This window comes from Erithacus rubecula, assembly GCF_903797595.1.
Source record: "Erithacus rubecula genome assembly, chromosome: 6".
NCBI lineage: Eukaryota > Metazoa > Chordata > Aves > Passeriformes > Muscicapidae > Erithacus > Erithacus rubecula.
Genome location: NC_136688.1, coordinates 12,614,588 through 12,633,587, shown reverse-complemented (window position 1 = coordinate 12,633,587; position 19,000 = coordinate 12,614,588). Strand labels below are relative to the sequence as shown.

The following is a 19,000-nucleotide window of genomic DNA, read 5'->3' as shown; positions in this document are numbered from 1 at the left end:
CTCTACCTCGCTTTAAGGCCACTTCTTTTAGTTCTTCCCCCGTAGTTTGTTTTTCAGAAGCGATCAGAGGGGAAGAAGGCTCGTCCCCCCCACGCGGTTGACTCTTTTTCAGGCCCGATCCCACACATGGTAAGGAAGGAACTCACCCACCTACGGACCGGAGTCCCTCGCTCGCCGGGAGGTCACTTGATGGAGGACCACAATCACACTACAGGCCGCTCCATGCGGCCACTCCGGCCGCCGCCGCTCTCGCTCTGGGAGAGTAAGCAGTGCCTCAGCCAGCATCGGCCTCTCCGGGCCCCGCCCCCGCCTCACCGTTCCAGCCAATCCCCGCCGCGCCCCGCCCGTTCCGCGGCTCCCCATTGGTGGCGCGCGCTCATCCCATGGGCCGAGGAGCGCGCGGGGCGCAGGCTCCGCCCCCTGCCCTGCGCAGCGCCGGGAGCGCGCGGGCAGGAAGCGCTTTGGCCGCCGGGCGCAGGGTTGGCTGAATAAACCTGAGCGTACTGCAGGACTGGAAACCAGTGTCCAAGGAGATAGGTTACACCTGGGTCACAACAACCCCCTCTGCGCCCGCAGAGCCCTTAAGCCAGACTGGGTCGCCTGGAGTCGTTATTAAACTCTCCACGTTTCACTGACAGTTCTGGACAATTTCTGGCCCTTCAGAAAAAGACCTGGGGGGGCTCGGCGAGAGCTGCTGAACATGAGCGCAGGTGTGCCCAGGTGGCCAAGAAGGATAATGGCATCCTGGCCTGTGTCAGCAATAGTGAGGCCAGGAGGAGCAGTACAGTGACCATCCCCCTGTTCTGGGCTCCGCTGAGGCCCCACCTCGAATCGCGGGGTCAGTTTTGGGCACCTTACTCCAACATATTGAGTTGCTGGAATGTGTCCAGGGAAGGGAATGGATCTGGGACAGGATCTGGGGGGAGAGGGCGGAGGAAGGGGGGAAGGGAGGTCTCAGCTTGGAGGAAAGGAGGCTGAAGGAGGAGATCTTACACTCTACAACTCGGCGAAGGGAAGCTGTAGCCTGTAGGCTCTTCTCCCAGGTGACAAGCGACAGAAGAGAGGAAATGGTCTCCACTTGTGCCAAGGCTTGTTTAGACCGGATATTAAAAAGTTTCTTCACGGAAATGGTTGGCAGGCATTAGAACAGACGGCCCGGGACGATGGTAGAGTCACCATTGCTGGAGGTAAAAGCCGTGTGTATGTGGCGCTTGAGGACATGCTTTAGTGGTGGGCTTGGCATTGCTGGATTAGTGGTTGGACTCAGTGATCTTGCAGGTCTTTTACATCCTAAGTGATTCTGATTATAGTACAGAAAGAAGTTAGAATCCTGCTCACGGCAGTCAAATATATGATGAGGGACATATGAGAGGAGATGGGACTTGGAAAAAATCACCCTCCCTGTGGTCAGCACCATGAGAGCTGCCGGGATGGTGCAGAAATGAGAAGAACACACAGAACGTTGCATCTGTTCCAGTTACCTTCAGCACTTACACTCCCAAACTCGGCTTGAGGGACACCTCTTAAAAGAAGCTGCAGGGCTAAGAAACGGGCTAAGGCTACATCCCTGTTATTCAGGGCTCTGGGGAGATAAAACTGCGGAAAGCGAATAAGGGTGTGCAGCAGAACGGCGCCGGAGGAGCCACAGCGCGGGAGGACTCGGGGTCGGGACGGAGGCGGTGGTCGAAGCGCTCATTGGCGCAGGTGCAGCTGCTGGGCCGGGAGGAGGGACCGCCCCGGAAGCAGCGGGGAAGGCGGCGGGGCAGCCATGAGCCGGGCAGCGACCGTGGCCACATGCGCTCTCAACCAGTGGGCTCTGGACTTTGAGGGCAACCTGGAGAGGATTTTCAGAAGTGAGTGCCGAGATGACTGACTGCCCTCGGCCATCAGGAAGCCTCTCCCGCTCCCCCCTTCCTTCCTCCCGTGGGCAGGGCAGCGCAGCCCGTGACTGTTTCACGCACTGCGTTCCCAACACTTTTCCAGGTATCGACATTGCCAAGAGAAAGGGAGCCCGGTACCGGCTTGGGCCAGAACTTGAAATCTGGTAAGGGCGCTTTGCTGGCGCTGGGTTTGGTGCGATTCCAGTTAACTGTGGAAGAACAGTCAGGAAGAGCATCAGCCCCGTGGTGCTGCAGTGCCCCGAGCCCTACTTACAACATGCGGCTGTTGGTGTAAAGACAACGCTGTAGTTGTGAGCACAGGATTGGCTCTCTTGTCTTGGAAACTTGACTGGTACAGATAATTATTTCAGTGAGTTTTCCTTCAGGTAAACTGTTGGGCTTTGATTTCTGCTTGGGCCCAGGCTGTTGTCCTGGGAAGGGATATCATGGTGTGATACAAAACGCCGCACAGTTTTAAATGCTATAAGTAGGGTTGGTGTTGGCAGCACTGCTTCTTCATTTTCTATATAGATTATGTGTGGGTGAAGTGTTCCCTGTCCGAAGTAGTTTTGGTTCTCTGGCTCTGGTGCTGATCTGGCTGAATTTTTTAGTTTCTCCTTGTTTCTATTCACAGTGGTTACGGCTGCTCAGATCACTATTATGAGTCAGACACACTCTTGCATTCGTTTCAAGTTCTGGAAAAGCTCTTGCAGTCTCCAGCTACTCAAGATATTATATGTGATGTGGGGATGTAAGTTTGGGGCTTTTTTTGTGTACTTGTGATAAAGGAGTAAGTCCTTATGGGAATGCTGCTTGTGCCATGCTCTGGATAGTGAGGGTTCTGCATCAAACTTTCGAACATATCTTAGGAAGTGCACTATTTTTCACCTTTTAATTACCAGGACTGCTATGTGCAGAACACTTTCTGGAAGATAATCCTTCCAAAGATTGCTGTCTGAGCCCTTTAAGAGGGAAATAGGATAATTACAGTTATGTATGGGAAACCTTAAAGTCTGGTCCTTATTGCCATGGGTCAGACTTTGTGTGAGGTCTAACTCAAAAGGCTGTATAAATTTACTGTCTTGTAGGAATGAGGGGGCTGCTTTCACTGACAAACATCTTAAAGTGACATCAGTGTATGTGAAAGTCACTGAAGCTGTTGCAAACCTTGTGCTGACACAGAAGGGTGATAAATTATATCTGTAAAATTAATGTGTTAGTATTGATATAAATGTGCAAACCTAGTTTGATTTTGAGCTGGGTTGGCAGTATCACAGGAGGTCACGTGTGATTTAATAACCTAGTGCAACTATGGGGAATCTTCTGGTCTGCTCATGTTCCTAAGGCGCAGGCAGTAGTTGATATATTTGAGATTGAAAGCACAGTCAGTAACTACAATTTTTTTCAAGCAGCTACTTAAACTAAAAAATTAGAAGCTAAAACTTGATATATAGTTTTGCTTGATTCCCTCTAGTGAGGTCTTATGAATAGTTTTTATGCAGTAAATTACATTCTGTAGCTTTTTATATTTTCATTTAGTGAGTGTAGTTCACTGCTAATTTTGCTTCTTATTTTCACAGGCCTGTTCTGCACAGAAATGTTCGCTACAATTGTCGAGTAATCTTTTTAAATAGGTAGGTAGTTCTTGATGTGTTTTGTGAGGTAACACATTATCTTTTCACGCACCAGTTTGTCCTACAAGCAAGATTCCTTAGTAGAATCCATAGAGATAAATCCAGAGATGGATTTATCCTCCCGTTTGCTAAATTTTGAGAGAGACAACTAAGGCTTTTATGATCGATTTTTTCTTTTCTGATTTGTGGAAACTAAATTTCCACTGCTTCTGAAAAAGTTCAGAAAATAGAAACTTTAAAAATGTTACATTCTAAAAGAAAAAGGCGTTGATATTAATCAGTGTTCGTATATGACCTTGTTTGGTGGTACATCACGTGTTAACTCAGCTTTTCTGTGTTATTTTATGACTTAAGGAAGATTCTTCTAATCAGACCGAAAATGTCATTGGCAAATGCAGGAAACTACAGGGAACTTAGATGGTTCACCCCATGGAGCAAAGCAAGGTATGCTGGCAACTATTAGAATTCTGTTAAGAAACACAGCTTGCTGTTTGCAGCTGCAGCAAGAGAGTTTAAATATCTACAGCAAATCCTCATTAGCTGCTACAGGGAGAGCAAGACAGGGTCAGCCAAGCTACGTGATTGCAGCTTGGTTAGGAAGCTTGTCAAGCAGTCAAACTCTGAGTTGCTGAGCTGGAAGAAAAAGTGGGGCTGCTTGATCCTACAGCCAGTGTAAAGTGTCATGTTCCTGGTGTGTGCTTTCTAAGAATATCCAGCCCAAGACTGGAAAGGGCTGTGTTTATCTGCTGGATTGCTGCATCCCAGTACTGAACTGGCAAACACTGAAATGGATGAGCTCTGTCAGAACTTCAACAACTGCAGAGAATAAAAGCTGCCTACCTTATGATGCTGTAGAACATGCCAGACACTCATCTCTGATGCTGTGCATTGTTCTTCTAGTCAGGGAATGTTCTCAACTTGAGGTTCTCAGTAAAGCACTTCTGGTCCCCACTCTGAGCCCCAGTTGGTTCTGTGTTGCTCATGAAGTAACCCTACAAAAATCTGGCATTTGTCTTGCGTGGTGTGTTCTTTGTTAGGTCTGCTTTCTAGCCAGGATATAAGGTATTGCTTTCCATGCCTTTCTGAAGCACGGATGTTCCTGTCTTAAAATGTTAGCATTTCTGATTAATTCCGCAGAGGATATGAAGGTATTTATAAATTTTTTTAAACACATGCAGTACTGTACAACTTCAATATGGTTTCTTTAACCAAAGTTAGAAGGTGAGATGAGAACCAGTTTTTATGCTCTGTTTTATGTAATGATGTATTCACCATCAATAAACTTGATTTAGGCATGTGGAAGAATATTTTCTACCCAGGATAATTCAGGAAGTGACTGGACAGGTAAGCTGTTTTTTGGGTTTTTTAACTTTAGCATCTTCCAGATTCAGCAATTAAAAGCTGTAGTCCCCAGAATTCTGCAGCCAGTAGTGTTGTAGATTCATATGTTTCAGTGGTGGTTCTAAGTTATATTAAATGACAGCATGATTTGACATGTTCATATGTGGCAGCAAAGCAAGTAAATTTTAAATCCACCTCAGTTTTTTGTACATAGAGAACATTGCCATATTTTGACAGTTTTTGTTTATCTGTGCTTGAGACTAGAATTGAGTGTGTGTTTTTGGGTTAAAAAAATTAAATTAAAAATCATTTAAACCTTCCTATTCAGAAGGATCTAAAATTTATGTTTGCTCTCATTAAAGCATGAATGTGATTCCTGGCAACAGACAGTCTGTGTTGTGTTAGCTGTTTAATTCCTGTCCTTAAGCAAAGCACTGGATCTTAATACTGCTGAAATTAAAACACAAAATTTCAATCAGTACAGAAATTTGCATTTCAAAATTTTTTTTTTTTTTTTACTCAGATTTGGAATAAAATGAAAGAAGGTATAATGTGATTGGTACTGTGTCACTAATTTTACATAAGTGAGCATTCAATTTTTATATTTTCTTAAGATTTGTAATTAAGTTTTTGAATTGAATAGCTTGTTCTAACGCATGTGTATAAGAATGTTCTTGCTTTTCCTCAGGAAACTGTTCCTTTTGGGGATGCAGTGCTAGCAACCAAAGATACCTGCCTAGGGGCAGAAATATGTGAAGAACTCTGGGCACCAAACAGGTAAAGGAGAAGATAAAATAAAAAGTAAACTAAAGTGTACCCTGGAGCTGCCTGAAATAAATATTTGAAAAGATCTGCTTATTATTCTTCTATGTAATTTATCTTTCAGAAATGCTGGTAAGATAAAATATAATTAGGAGCAATGAATACATCATGGGGAGGACCTCATTAGGCTAGGTGCAGAATGGCAAAAAATGTTGGTTGTTGAACTAAATCAACTTGAAACAAGAAGGTAGGGGAGAAATACCAAAAAGAAGCAGAATTAAGAGTCACCTAAGGAAATAAATGACAGGTAGCTCTAGTGCTCACATTAATGATATTTTTCCAAAACTCTCGGTTACATTAATTTCCTTGTAACTGCAGAAGGTATGGTGTGTTGAAGATGTGGTTTTTTTTTCTTTTCTTTTCTTTTTTTTTTTTTTTAGCATTTCTTTCTTACAACATAGGAAAAAGAAAAAGAAGCAATAAAATTCTTCTCTTGTAGTTCTGTTTTTGGATTTACTAAGAGACAAGGAAAATGGGACAACTGACTTTGCAGTGTATATCCATGTTGCCCTTTCAGACCAAGATTGCTGTTCTCTCTTTCTTTGAGACCTGGCCTTCTAGAGAGAGAAGGCATTTCAGTTAGATCAGAATGAGCAAAAGCCCTCCTGACCTCCACAGCCACTGCTAGTCTTTCACAGAAGAGTTGGGCAATTCAAGAGAATATATTATTTTTGAAAGTCCTATCTTTGTTTGAACTAAGGCATGCAGAAAACTGATAGTGACATAGATGTTTCTGTTTGACAGTGAATTTTAATTGTATTTGCAGTTTTCACAGCACAGATTTTTTTTGTTTGTTTGTTTTTTTGGTGGCTTTTGCTTTTACAGTCCTCACATTGAGATGGGGCTTGATGGTGTGGAAATTTTCACCAACTCTTCAGGGAGTCACCACGTGCTGCGGAAGTCTCGTTGTCGGGTGGATCTGGTGAATTCTGCCACAGCAAAGGTGTGCACTTTTACACTTGAAAAGTTCTGTTTGTTTTAAAAATGAGAAGACATTCAGTATATGGACTGTAATCCTATCTAACAGTGATGGGGCAAAAATAAAGCAATGAGTGTATATCTCACTGTGAAAAAGCTGATTTGTCATTGTAATTTAGCATGCTTTGCTTATATTTAACAGTATCTGCTCCCTCCTCTGATATCCAAACACAGCTTCTGTCATCACCTTCCTGCTTTTCCCAATCTCAATTTGAACTCATAATTTCAGTTTAGAAGTGCAACTCTCTCTGTTTTGATTGAGTGAATGACTCTTGCTTTGAGTAGAGACTCCTGTCAAGAAAGAATCCCAGCCATAAATCATTCACAATGTAAAGGGAGAGGAAGTTTGTAAGAAGGGCAGGAACAGAGGAATAACATTTTGATTTTTAACATCCCGTCAGGTGCTGTATTCTGAACAGCTTTTATTTTTCTTCCCTGCATGCTTGTTTCCCTGGCAGAATGGTGGAATATATATTTTAGCAAACCAGAAGGGCTGTGATGGTGATCGCCTGTATTATGATGGCTGTGCCATGATTTCCATGAATGGAGAAACAGTTGCACAAGGATCCCAGTTTTCACTCGATGATGTGGTAATGCATTCACCCCATAGCTGCTAGCACATTTATGCTCAACACTTCCCAGACATTGCAGACTCCAGCACCACATCTCTAGACTAGAAAGAGTGTCTTTTAATTATGCTATTAACTAGATCCTAGTGTTTTCCTAGTCAGATTACCTATGGTAGCTCTCCTGCTTTTGTGAGGAAGGAAGAACTGTCACAGTGAAAGACCTTCATGAAAACATTTTTGTGTACAATCACCAGGAGGAGATATACTCTTAATTGTGATTCCCTTATCTGAAGGAAGAAATAGCAAAGACCGCAATGTTCTAATTATGACCAGGTTTTGTAGACACAAGGTTTCACTTGGATTTCAGAAAGTAGATTTGTCATCTAGGTTTCCTCACAGTATGTGTCAGATCCATCTCTTTCCCCAGTAACATTTCCTGCCTTTTCCTTTGCCACAGCTGATGCTGAATCTTTTGCTAATCATTGTTTCTATGTTTGTGTAGAGTGATCTAATGTTGAAAGCCTTTCCATAGGAGGTGTTGGTTGCCACTCTGGACTTGGAGGATGTTCGAAGTTACAGAGCAGAGATTTCATCTCGTAACTTGGCAGTAAGGAGTCTTTTGTGTTTGTAAACTGTGCCAAGTTTGAATAGTTACTGAATGTAAATATTATTTGCATGTCCTGATTTTCACTGTATCTGGCAGAGCTGATGTTTTATAGGTATATGCTATGTTAAAATTGATGTCTTCTAAATTCTTCTGTACTATTGCTTAGGCAAGTAAAGTGAGTCCTTATCCCAGGGTAAAAGTGGACTTTACTCTGTCATGTCCTGATGATGTAGCTGTTCCTACTTTTATGCCAATCCAGTGGAGACACCACAGTCCTGAGGAAGAGATAAGGTAATCAAACACTGCATATGTTGTTTGAAAATTATTTTGATTAAAAAAAAAAAACCACAAAACTCAAAGAAAGAGATAAACATAAGATGTTGTTTAGATTTAAGGAAGTCTCTCATTGGAAGGCCACAGTAAATATGTTTACTTGCTTAGGTGTTACTCCCTAACCTTTTTATAACTATAATGTCCTGTAATTTCAGCCTCGGACCTGCATGTTGGCTTTGGGACTATTTAAGGCGCAGCAAACAGGTGAGAGCAACACAGTTTGTTTTTCCCTTGGCAAACACAGCTTCTTTTGTGCCACAGGCACAATCGAAATTGTTATCCTGTGCTGCTGGTACAAATTGATGTTAGTCCAAAATACAGAGTTTGAGTTTTGAGGTAGCTTGCTCAGACTTAAAGATTGTATTCCAAGTGTGACTTACTCTGTGCACCTTTCCCTTAGGAATTGTGCTTTCTTGAGTACAGCAGAGTGACATCAAGTAGTCATTCAGTGTAATAGTAGAGTACATATGAAAAATGTAATCTTTTTATTAGCTTTAGTGTCTTACTAGAGGGAGAAGACAACTGGATTTTTTTCTAGCCAAAGGGTTTTATGCTGACTACTCACTGACTTTGATTATCCAATTGATGGGAGTTTCAGAGGATTAGCTGTGGGTGGTTTGTTCTGTTTTTCCCCAGTAGAATATAAACAGCCTTGAACGATGCACCTGTCATTCTTCTACAGGAATGTGTTTATGAGTGGTACAATTTATTTTTTTCTTATTTTGCTATGTGGAATCTCTTCCTTGCTCTGTTTTCAAGGCAGGATTTCTCCTACCTCTGAGTGGTGGAATTGACAGCTCTGCTACAGCTTGCATAGTGTATTCCATGTGTCACCAGGTTTGCTTGGCAGTCAAGAATGGCAGTAAGTAAATCTGTGTGTCTAGCTAGATGTGTTTACTAATGGTTATGGACAAGTTAATATTAGCTGGGTGCAGTAGCTGCAAGAGCTTATTAATGGCAGACCCTTTCCCTGTTGTTCTGATGAAGTCCTTTGTATCTCTTCAGAAATTCCAGCAAAAATGTGTCCAGATTCAGATTCTCTGAATTGGCATTATAATTTTCATTTAGGGTTTAAGAATTGGATGTAGACCTCAGATGAGTTTCTAATGTAGTCTTTAGTTTATTCTGAAAATTTTTCCCTTCTATTACAACCAGCACTACAAAGTATGCTTAGGAATAGTTTAAGTTCTAAAACTGGCTTTAAGCAGACTTGGTGCTTTTAGCTAAATCTTAGTACATACCGGATCATGTTTTCTATGAAAATTCTTCAGTAGATCAAAAAGATTTAATATTTCTGTGCTCAAAATCAGGAGCAGAAATGGTAATGCTTTTATTTGATAGATAAAATTTTTTTGAGGGGAATTAGATGTAATCATCTTATTTGTCATGTGCACTCTAGAGCTATACAAGGGATGTACAAGATATTTGCATATCCTGGAAATGGAGCAGCGCAATAATTTCCTCTCATGTTCTGTTTCTTTTGCTGTGTCCTCAGATGCAGATGTGTTGGCTGATGCACGCAGGATTGTGAATGATGAGACCTACATCCCTAAGGATCCTCAAGAATTCTGCAAGCGTATCTTCACCACGTGCTACATGGCTAGTGAGAACTCCTCCCAGGATACCTGCAACAGGGCTAAACTGCTGGCTGAGCAAATAGGCAGGTACAAGCTCAGAAGTGCCAGGAAAAAACCATGATGTTCTGGTAAAGGCATCTAAAACATTCAAGATTGAAAATGGGAAAAGAATAAGAGAGGAATAGGAGGTGGGATAATTAGCATTAAGTAGGAATGCTAAGATATTATTACTTAAGTGTTAAAGTGAGGAAAACTTAGAAGCATTTGGCACAGGACATGGAATTTTGGAAACAGACTGAAAAGTGGTACTCTTTCCTAAGTTTCTTTATACCAGATCTGCGATTTTAGCAGCTTTAAAACCTCATTTGATGGGTGGATTTTTTTTATTTTATTTTTTCTATTTTATGCAGTCAGATTGTGCTGGTTGAGTCACTTGTGCTTAATTTCTTCTCAGCTACCACATCAACCTGAACATGGATGCGGCTGTGAAAGCTGTTGTGGGGATCTTCAGTGTGGTGACAGGTCGAACTCCCCAGTTTTCTACCTGTGGGGGGAGCAGCAGAGAAAACCTGGCACTCCAGAACGTGCAGGTGTGTGGCCTGTAGGCTGAATCAGGTCACACTCTTTTAGTTCTGGGGGTTTTGATTTGATTTTTTTGGTTTTCCAACCTAGCAAGAAACTCTGCTTTAGCTCCGAATGTTGGTTGTTGTGTTTGATAGTTTTTGTTTATTTGAGGACTTGATCTTTTCCTCTCTGTTACTGGAGAAATCCATCTGTTTGCTCTGGAAGCAAACACTGAATCCTTTATCAGCTTTCTGGAAATGGGAGAGGCTTAAGTCACAGAGGAGTGTGGGTATTTGTGTAACATCACCCACAATTGTGGCTGGAGCTGGAGGCTAGATCCTGGGTTGGTTTGGCATTACTGCCATCCTTAGAAGAAGCTGAGTTTCAGAATGGGGACAAAAGCAAAATGAACTTTTTACAAATGTTTTCTATTAGACTAGAGGGATTTATTTATTCTATAAAAGGGAATGGTTTATCTGCATATTTCATCCATCATGGATCCTTGTTAATGCTATTTGAGGTAGTAAATGGCAACTGCTCCCCAATTTGCAGTTGACCAGGAGAAACTTCCTCAGTCTGTGGCAGTAGCAGATACTAAACCTGGACTTCTGAGTGTGTTAAGCAATTTCTCCACAAGACCTCCTTCTTGCAGTCATGCTTACCCTGCCTGCATTTTGTTCTTCATGAGTTTGTTTAGACAATTAATTAGTAAAAGCGGCTGGGGAGAAATCACTCTGCTATGTAAATTTTGCTTTCCTTTTCATTTTGCTTTGCAGGCTAGAATAAGAATGGTCCTTGCCTACCTGTTTGCTCAGCTGACACTGTGGGCTCGTGGGATGCCAGGGGGACTTCTGGTGCTGGGATCAGCCAATGTGGATGAAAGGTTGGTGAAAATTAGGAATCCAAACCCAGGTGGAACAGGTCACTGTCATTTCCTTGCAACTCTACCAAATCCCACTGTAGATTATTACTCAGAAGAGTTAACTACTTAAGAATATACTGGTAACAGTGATATTAATGAAAATAGTTAAATCAGCTTGAATGGGAAATTGTGTATTTTTCAGAGGTTTAGCCAAAGTATTGCTATAGCTTTCCCATAAAATGCTGTTTTCAGTCAAACTTACCTGTGCATTCACTAGGCTAACTTCCCAAGTTTTTGAATTTTCATTTACTGTATTAGGTACTAAGATGTGAACTTTGATCTGAAAAAACAGAATTTGAAATCTGGAGTACCGTTATTAGAGCTGAGTATTCAACGATTAAAGCAATCCCTGTAAAACTGAGGTGACCTTTAAAACCATGAGTGTAATGTGTGCTGGTTGTGTGGTGTTTTGAGATTTATTGTTTTAATTGGTCAGCATAGTATTTTAATGGTTTTGCAGATATTGCATCAGCATGGACAATTTTGGAGTGCTTTATGGTTGTTTAAAGTATCATCTTCTGGAAATTTCAGGGCTGTAGGATAGCCCTGTTGCAGTTAAATACGTTTGCCCTTAAGGTATAAATACATTACTAATCTGTAGTCTGTTTCTCCTATTCTTCATGCTACATATTAAGTCTCTGTAGTGTCAAGTATTGCATATTATTTTGCAGTGACATTGTTAATAACTGGTGCTGTATAAAATTTCCTGTTTTCTCAGTCTCCATGGTTACATGACCAAGTACGACTGCTCCAGTGCTGATATCAACCCCATTGGTGGCATCAGCAAGACTGATTTGAAGAACTTCATTCAGTACTGCCTTGAAAACTTTCAGCTCACAGCCCTCAGGAGGTGAGCAGTGACTCAGTGACTGTGTTTGTTAATTCCACTGGAGGAACTGTCTGAACCAGGCACTTCATTTTTGGGATGAAGCACTGTTCTAACAAACCAACACTCATAAGACTGCATGGAATCCGTGTTTTTCCTTTTTCCTCTCCCTTACAGTATCATGTCAGCTCCACCCACTGCAGAGTTGGAGCCCCTGGTGGATGGACAAGTGGTTCAAACTGATGAGGTAATAATGTGCAGTAATTTTAAAATGCTCTGGTAAGCTTTACCACAAAATCTGGTTTGTCCATAACTGCTGTTTACTCTTGTATGTAACTGCTAATTGACATGCATGTTATAGACAGTCTTAAAGCTGCCAGCAAGGCATTAATTTCCCACACCTTCCCTATCTGTGTTGACAATAGTTTCCAAAACAGCAAATTAACAATTTAAAATTATTTTAGATTTTTGGATGCTTAGAAGGATGGTGTTGTAAAATGCAGTTTGTTTTAAGGTTTTTTTAATATCAAAAGAAAATCTGGACCTTACTGCTATGAAAATGACTGGTGGCAAAGCCCTCTTCTCCCCACACCCTTCTCTTTGCTATCCCTTTGGAGACGACTGATAAAACTACCTCTGTGGCTTCCAATTTCCCAGTTCAGAGAGATTCCAGTGGGTTTTTTTTATTTCTGCTCATAATATTACTATGTCTTTTTGACACTGACAATTTTATTTGGTATTTCTTTGATTTAGCTAGGTTACTTTAATTGCTGCATGAAAGTATTCATTAAAATTTGCATAGTTAAGATTTTCAGCGACTTTCTGTGTGTGTTTTCAGGCAGATATGGGGATGACATATGCAGAGCTCTCAATCTATGGAAAATTAAGGAAAATTGCGAAGGCTGGACCATACAGTATGTTCTGTAAGCTGATTAATATGTGGAAGGAAATTTGTACTCCAAGAGAGGTAATATTTCAAAGAGAAACAAAAAATCACATAGTTTAATGCTTTTGCCAAATAGAGTATGTTTGGAGAAAGTTCAGATTCCTTTTAACTGAAAGGAATAGTTTCATTATTTTGTGTTTAGAGATTATTCTACAGCTGCAGCAGAATATGTTGGAAAAGCTGGTCTGTGTCTCTTAAATGGAGCTTGGTGTCTTGTGTTGCAGATTGTTAAAACAATTGTTAATTGGGTAATTTGAAAACAGTTACTTCAGAGCTATACCTCAGGGGGAAAATTATTCTCTGAAATACAGATGACCAGCTACTTTTGAAGCCTTTGGTTATGTGTTCTGAGAAAAAAATTGGCTCTTAGTTTGAAAGAATATCTAGACCGTGCAAAGGTAGAAAACAGTCTCCAAAATACTCTGCTCCTCTAAATTTTTTAATTAAAGTACTTAGAAACTTCATCTGATTAAAAGCTTCTTTCTTTGTACACCAGGTGGCATCCAAGGTTAAGCATTTCTTCAGGATGTATTCAGTCAACAGGCACAAAATGACCACCCTCACTCCTTCCTACCATGCTGAAAACTACAGTCCAGATGACAACCGGTTTGACCTGAGGCCTTTCCTCTACAACACCTCATGGTCCTGGCAGTTCAGGTGTATAGACAAACAGGTGAATATCCTCTGCTTCTGGAATGATTTTGTATTTAAATAATGCAGAGTGGGTCAAGCCTGGTTCCAGTGAATCATCAGCAAAAGCCAACTAACATTTAAGGTAGCAGTTGTTACAGAAATAACTGTGATTGTTCTTTCCACATAACTGTGAGGCTAAATCCTCTGATTGCAGTGTAGGCTGTTCAGGTTCTTTTTTGTTGTACAGCGACAGAAACAAGAAAAAGAAAAAATAAAAGAATATGTGTACTGAGGACAGAAAGTAATAGGTGTGAAGTCCTGTGCAAATGGGAGGAACAAGCTTTTGTGTTTTAGTTTCAGTTCAGGACCTGTCTGAAGGGATTTGCTTAATTGCAGAATTAAGACATGACCTATGTCAGTGTGAGGAAAGCCAGTGTAAGAGGAAACAATTTTCTGTGAGTGCTTCTCAGACCTGATTCTGCCACAATCCTTTTTTTGAATCTGAAGTTAGTTGACTCACAAATACGTGTTTGTTCAAACACAGCAGTAGTAATGCTATTGTGCTCAGTTTGAGTGCTAAGATGGGGAGGCAATTATTGAAACCATGCTTAGCTTTTTATAGTTTTTAGTCACCCTTCAAACTTATTTTAATGTCTCTTTTATGGCAGAAGTGCTGGGGTGAAGAATTTTAACACCTTGAAGTTTTTTCTGCCAGAGATTTTACAAACCAGTTGCTTTTAAGAATATGTTTATATATGAAATAAAATGTTAATTCCTTCATCTGTGAAATGCCAGACATGTTGTAATAGTATTTTACTACCTTGAAACCTGGGATAAAAGTTACCATGTGTAGTACTTTATTGTAAAGTATATACGGTGGGGGATTTTTTGCATCGTATTGGACTTTTTCCCACTGAAGTCCAGGATAAAAGTTCTTTTGGCCTCAGTGGCAGTCAGGCAAAATGTTTTTTTTAGGGTCTCTATCAAAATGTAATTATTTTATGCTTACAGTAAATGTGAGTAAGATCTTTTAATGATGTAGGATATTGTTGCACTCTCTAACTAGATTTGTATGTAATAGCAGTTGTGCTCTGCAAGGGTAGTAGCAATTGCAAATTATTCCTAGAAACTGGGAGATAAGTTTGGGCAAGAATTTATTGTGTATAAAATTAAAGATAAGAGTAACCTGAACTGATAACTACAGCAGCTCTTTGCAAGACTGGAAAATAATAACTTGCAGTGGTTTGAGTCAGATCTGCCCTATTCAAAGAGAGGAATAGAGAAAGAGTTTCCTCTTGTTGTAGGTGTTCAGCACAATTGTAATTCTGAAGAGAATCACTCTCTAGGACAGTGACCCACTGATTATTTTGCTCCTGGGACTCAATCTGCACTTAAGATTTTTCTGGCATAGTAACAGGACTGTGAAAATACGACATAAACTTGACATAAATCTGACCTTTAGTTAGGCAATGCCAAGTTTTCATGTTGGACAGTTATGTTACAGCTTGAGCTCATTTGTGAATGGAAACAATTTGGAGTGCTAATGATAGAGAAATCTGTCTCCGTTTTCGATCTCTGTAGTGTAGTCAAGCTAGTTTAGTTATCCACTCATTTTTAGTGCACAATTCCCTTCATATTCGCTGCAGAACAAGCAGGGGTAAAAGGAATTTGAGATCATAGCATTTGCTGGGAATTGCATGATTTGCTGTTGGAGTCTTCATGTCATTCAGCTTTACTTGGCCAAGGGGGTTTGGAACAACCCTAGGAACTCTGGCAGCACTATCTGTAGCTTCTGCCCTGGAACTGTGTCTGGAGTAAAGAATTTGTAGTCAGAGCACAAATGATGCACTTCCAAGTGCCAAAATGTTCACTGGGATTTTAATAGCTGGCATAATTTGAAGGAACTGTGATGCAGCTCAGAAGACAGCTAGCACATCTACCCACAAGGACAAGATATCTTCAGGCTGTCTTCTGCCGTTTCCACTGTCACACCGCAAGATTAGCTGCATTTGGTCAAACTTCATAAAAACCTGATATTTGTGTGTTTCTTTTACAACCACAGTAGCAGATGTTGATGGAAGAACAAGCTTATTTTTACTACTGAATTGGTTTCCTTTTTACTTGCAGGTATCCAAGCTAGAAAAAAACGAAGGAATTTCTGTAGCTGAAGATGTGGACTGATTTATTGTCTTGTTTAACTGTGGTAATTAATTTGCCAAACAGAATGTTCAAATCTGGATTATACTGTTATAATATGATAATGAGCAAGGATGACCTGCTTAACAGTTCTTGAGTTGACCATTGTAATAAATTTGTTTTCTGACTCCCTGTTTTAACTTTCAACATACTTAAATTGTAGTTTGGCTAAGGGATCATTTATTAAGGATTTTCTTCAACTTCTTGGGTTAATTGCCTTTAAAATATTTGGATAATCATAAATAAACCCAGGGTAGTCTCTTTTTTTTTTTTTTGACTTTTGAGTAACACTCAGCTGAATGTGTAAAATTTTATGAGTTCTGGCATGTGCTGTTGAGGGGGGAAAAACTCACCATACTTTGAAATAAACTTGTAATTTTGTCATGTTAATTGACTCAGTTCTTATTCTACATGTTTTTTATTTACCTGGCACTGGCTTTGGAGACTGATCCAGTGTTTTGAGTGGCCACAAGGTATTGGCAAGGTATTGGAAGCATGTCTATCTTGAAGCAGATGGGCAATCTTCATGTTAGTCGGATTGAATTTGGAGTTCACTTCTTTTGTTTGAATATTGCAGAATTAAATATAAAACAAGTATCTTCTGAGCTCAATTAGAGTGTTATCCACATCTCACCTAAAAACTAGCAAAACTATTTGCAAAAGCTTTGCAAAAACTAGCTTGCAAAAACTTAATTTTTAACTTCATTACTTTAACTGATCTTTTAGATGTGTTCAATTCTGTGGAGCAATAAAAAAGGATGGGCTTGTTCCTTTGCCTGAGGCCCTTTTCATTTAATGTTTGGCTGTTCCCATTTCTTTTTTTAAACCTTGATTTGAAATGTGCACTTCTAATAAGGAAAACTAGAAATGCATTTCTGCAGTTCTGGGCAAACAACATTCTTAACTGCAACAACAGGAGAACTCAAGCCCAGTGAGACTTCTGTCAAAATAGTCTTACATTGTGCTTGTGGAAAACATCTGCTAAAAAGGGCACATTCTCCACGTTTGTTTTCCACAACTTGGGAGTTGATTCACTTGGAGTTAAAGATGCTGCATTGTTCATTGTGTTCGTTATATGGTACTAATTTAAATGCATAACTAACTGACCCTTAATGGGTGCTGCTGGTAGGAAGAATGGAACACCCCAGCTGTAATTTTCCTTCCTTCACAGTTAGCTGGACACTTCCACTTCCCTTTCCAGCCAGAGGAAGTGGATAAATTCTGAACAGAAGTTCAAGAATTTGTTGTCTATTTGAATTATTCTTTTTTTGTTTCCCCTGGAAGTTACTGTTTTCTCTTTGTGGACAATCACAGAAGAGGAAAGAAGAGACATTTGCTTTCATTCAAATAAAAAAGAATAGCACAGAAACACAGTATTTACACACATCTCTTGTGTACAGTTAAGTGTTGTTACCCTATTATTTTTCTTAGCAATGGCATTCACAACACCTGTACAAATTTGCATTCTATTTCTTGCTTTCTAATTTCTAATACAGATTGTACCAAGTCACTCCTATTTTCCTTTCACTATCCATAAATTTTCACTGTCTATTCCATCTGATGCTGTTAGTTCAACTGTTTTCAAAACTCAACTCCAGTGTTACCATGTTGTCTACTGAGAATGGGAAATAATTCTAATGAGTAGCTGATGATGTTCACTTTTTACTGGGGACAACTTCTATTGGGTTTGTGTGTCCAGGTTTTAGTGGAGGATGGCTACAGAGATGGCTTCTTTGAGAAGCTCTTGGAAGCTTCTTCCTCCGTGTCCCTCAGAGCCAATCCCAGATGGCTACAGGGTGGACCTAGTGCTGGCCAAGGTGTCCTGGTTTGAAAGGACAGGTATCTGCCAATAAAGGCAGAAGTTTTCCTTTGAAATAAAGACCTTAATTCCACTCTCCCCCAGTATTATAATTGTTTGAATCAAGGACTCTGAGGCAGAGATAAGGGGGTAGGAATAACAGCTCTTACACTAATATATCTAACCGTAGAAGCAGAAAACAACAGCAGTTGTTAAAATTACTAACAGAACAGAATAGATAACTCGGTTTCAGTCCCTTCTTTAGATGCAAGGACGCTGTCTTTGTGCTTGGTCCCAGTCCTACAGCTGGAACAAAGTCCGAGAGCCGCAGAGAGCAGGCGGAAGCGGAGGCGGGAGGGGGCGGCAGCCACGCCGGTCTCGGGTGGGAATGGGCTGGAGCGGGCGTCTCCTCGCTCACCGTGTGTGTCCGGGTGATCAGCTGTGTCCGCAGAGGCAGGAGGCTGGAACGGAGCAGATATATGGCAGGTGATCACAGAGGGTCTGGCTCTCCTGTGTTCCACCGCGTGGGGCTGAAGACGGGGCGTCCTGCTCCGAGCTCGCCGGAAACACAAGAGGCCTCTCCGGGAGCCGTTCCCACCGACCCCTTTTGTCTGGAGTCATCGGAGATCCTGGGTGTAACCCGGCCAGCTCCATTGGCATGATAATGGGAAAAATTCTTTAAATTGACACAGTAATAGAAAAACACTCAACCCCCAATACAAGGCCAAGCCAAATAGTGATGGGAGTAATGCCTCTGATAACAGATTTAAGGAGAAAAAGATATTGTGCAAAAGTAATTGCAGCCAGAGAAGAGCAGGGTGAGAATATGTGAGGGGAAGAGCCCTGCAGACACCCAGGTCAGGGCAGAAGGAGGGGCAGGAGGTGCTCCAGGCACCAGAGCTGAGATTCCACTGCAGCCCCCGGTGAGGCAGCTGTGTCCCTGCAGCACACGGAGGGCACAGGGATGCACAGATCCACCTGCAGCCCAGGGAGGGACCCACACCAGAGCAGCGGTATGCCCAAAGGAGGCTGTGAACCCGTGGGAAGCCCATGCTGGAACAGGGTCCTGGCAGGGACCTGGGGACCCATGGAGAGGGGAGCCCATACTGGAGCAGGTGTCCTGGTAGAACTCGTGGCACTGAAGGGAATGCACAGTGGAACAGGCTGTTCCTGAAGCACTGCAGTCCATGGGAAGGATTTGTGTCGGAAAAGTTGTTTGAGGACTGGTCTCTGTGGGAGGAAAACCCCCACACTGAAGGAGGGGAAGGACTGATTGCCCTGATGAAGAAGTGGAAGAAACAAAGAGAACTGACCATAATCTTGTGCCCTGTCTCACTATACCACTGAGGGAGAGGGGCAGAGAATCAGGAATAA

At 41.4% G+C, this 19,000-nt stretch overlaps 1 protein-coding gene across 4 annotated transcripts; it reads left to right on the top strand.

Annotated features, from left to right (window-relative positions):
* The first annotated feature begins 1,727 nt into the window (after positions 1 to 1,727).
* NADSYN1 (NAD synthetase 1) lies at positions 1,728 to 16,218 on the top strand. Of its 4 annotated transcripts, none has more exons than XM_079307965.1 (21): positions 1,728 to 1,853; positions 1,984 to 2,044; positions 2,515 to 2,631; positions 3,461 to 3,514; positions 3,869 to 3,958; positions 4,807 to 4,858; positions 5,544 to 5,632; positions 6,503 to 6,620; positions 7,114 to 7,245; positions 7,757 to 7,831; positions 7,998 to 8,122; positions 8,320 to 8,368; positions 8,924 to 9,026; positions 9,660 to 9,828; positions 10,196 to 10,331; positions 11,082 to 11,188; positions 11,946 to 12,077; positions 12,231 to 12,300; positions 12,892 to 13,020; positions 13,496 to 13,672; positions 15,760 to 16,218. In XM_079307965.1, the coding sequence occupies exons 1-21, from the start codon at positions 1,769 to 1,771 to the stop codon at positions 15,811 to 15,813; spliced, it is 2,124 nt and encodes a 707-aa protein (XP_079164091.1). In that variant the 5' UTR covers positions 1,728 to 1,768; the 3' UTR covers positions 15,814 to 16,218. The 4 variants fall into 4 exon arrangements, 3 of the variants coding, with proteins under 3 accessions (XP_079164091.1, XP_079164092.1, XP_079164093.1); XM_079307966.1 differs by having other exon boundaries at positions 13,993 to 15,846; XR_013774549.1 differs by lacking the exon at positions 15,760 to 16,218 and having other exon boundaries at positions 12,896 to 13,020; positions 13,496 to 13,553.
* The last annotated feature ends 2,782 nt before the right edge of the window (positions 16,219 to 19,000 follow it).

What these genes read in the sequence shown, in the direction of transcription:
- NADSYN1 (XM_079307965.1), top strand. Translation starts at nt 1,769, where the DNA reads ATGAGCCGGGCAGCGACCGTGGCCACATGCGCTCTCAACCAGTGGGCT. An exon ending in ATTTAAGGCGCAGCAAACAG is followed by an intron (nt 8,369 to 8,923) that starts GTGAGAGCAACA and finishes TCTGTTTTCAAG; the next exon opens with GCAGGATTTCTCCTACCTCT. An exon ending in CTTGGCAGTCAAGAATGGCA is followed by an intron (nt 9,027 to 9,659) that starts GTAAGTAAATCT and finishes CTGTGTCCTCAG; the next exon opens with ATGCAGATGTGTTGGCTGAT.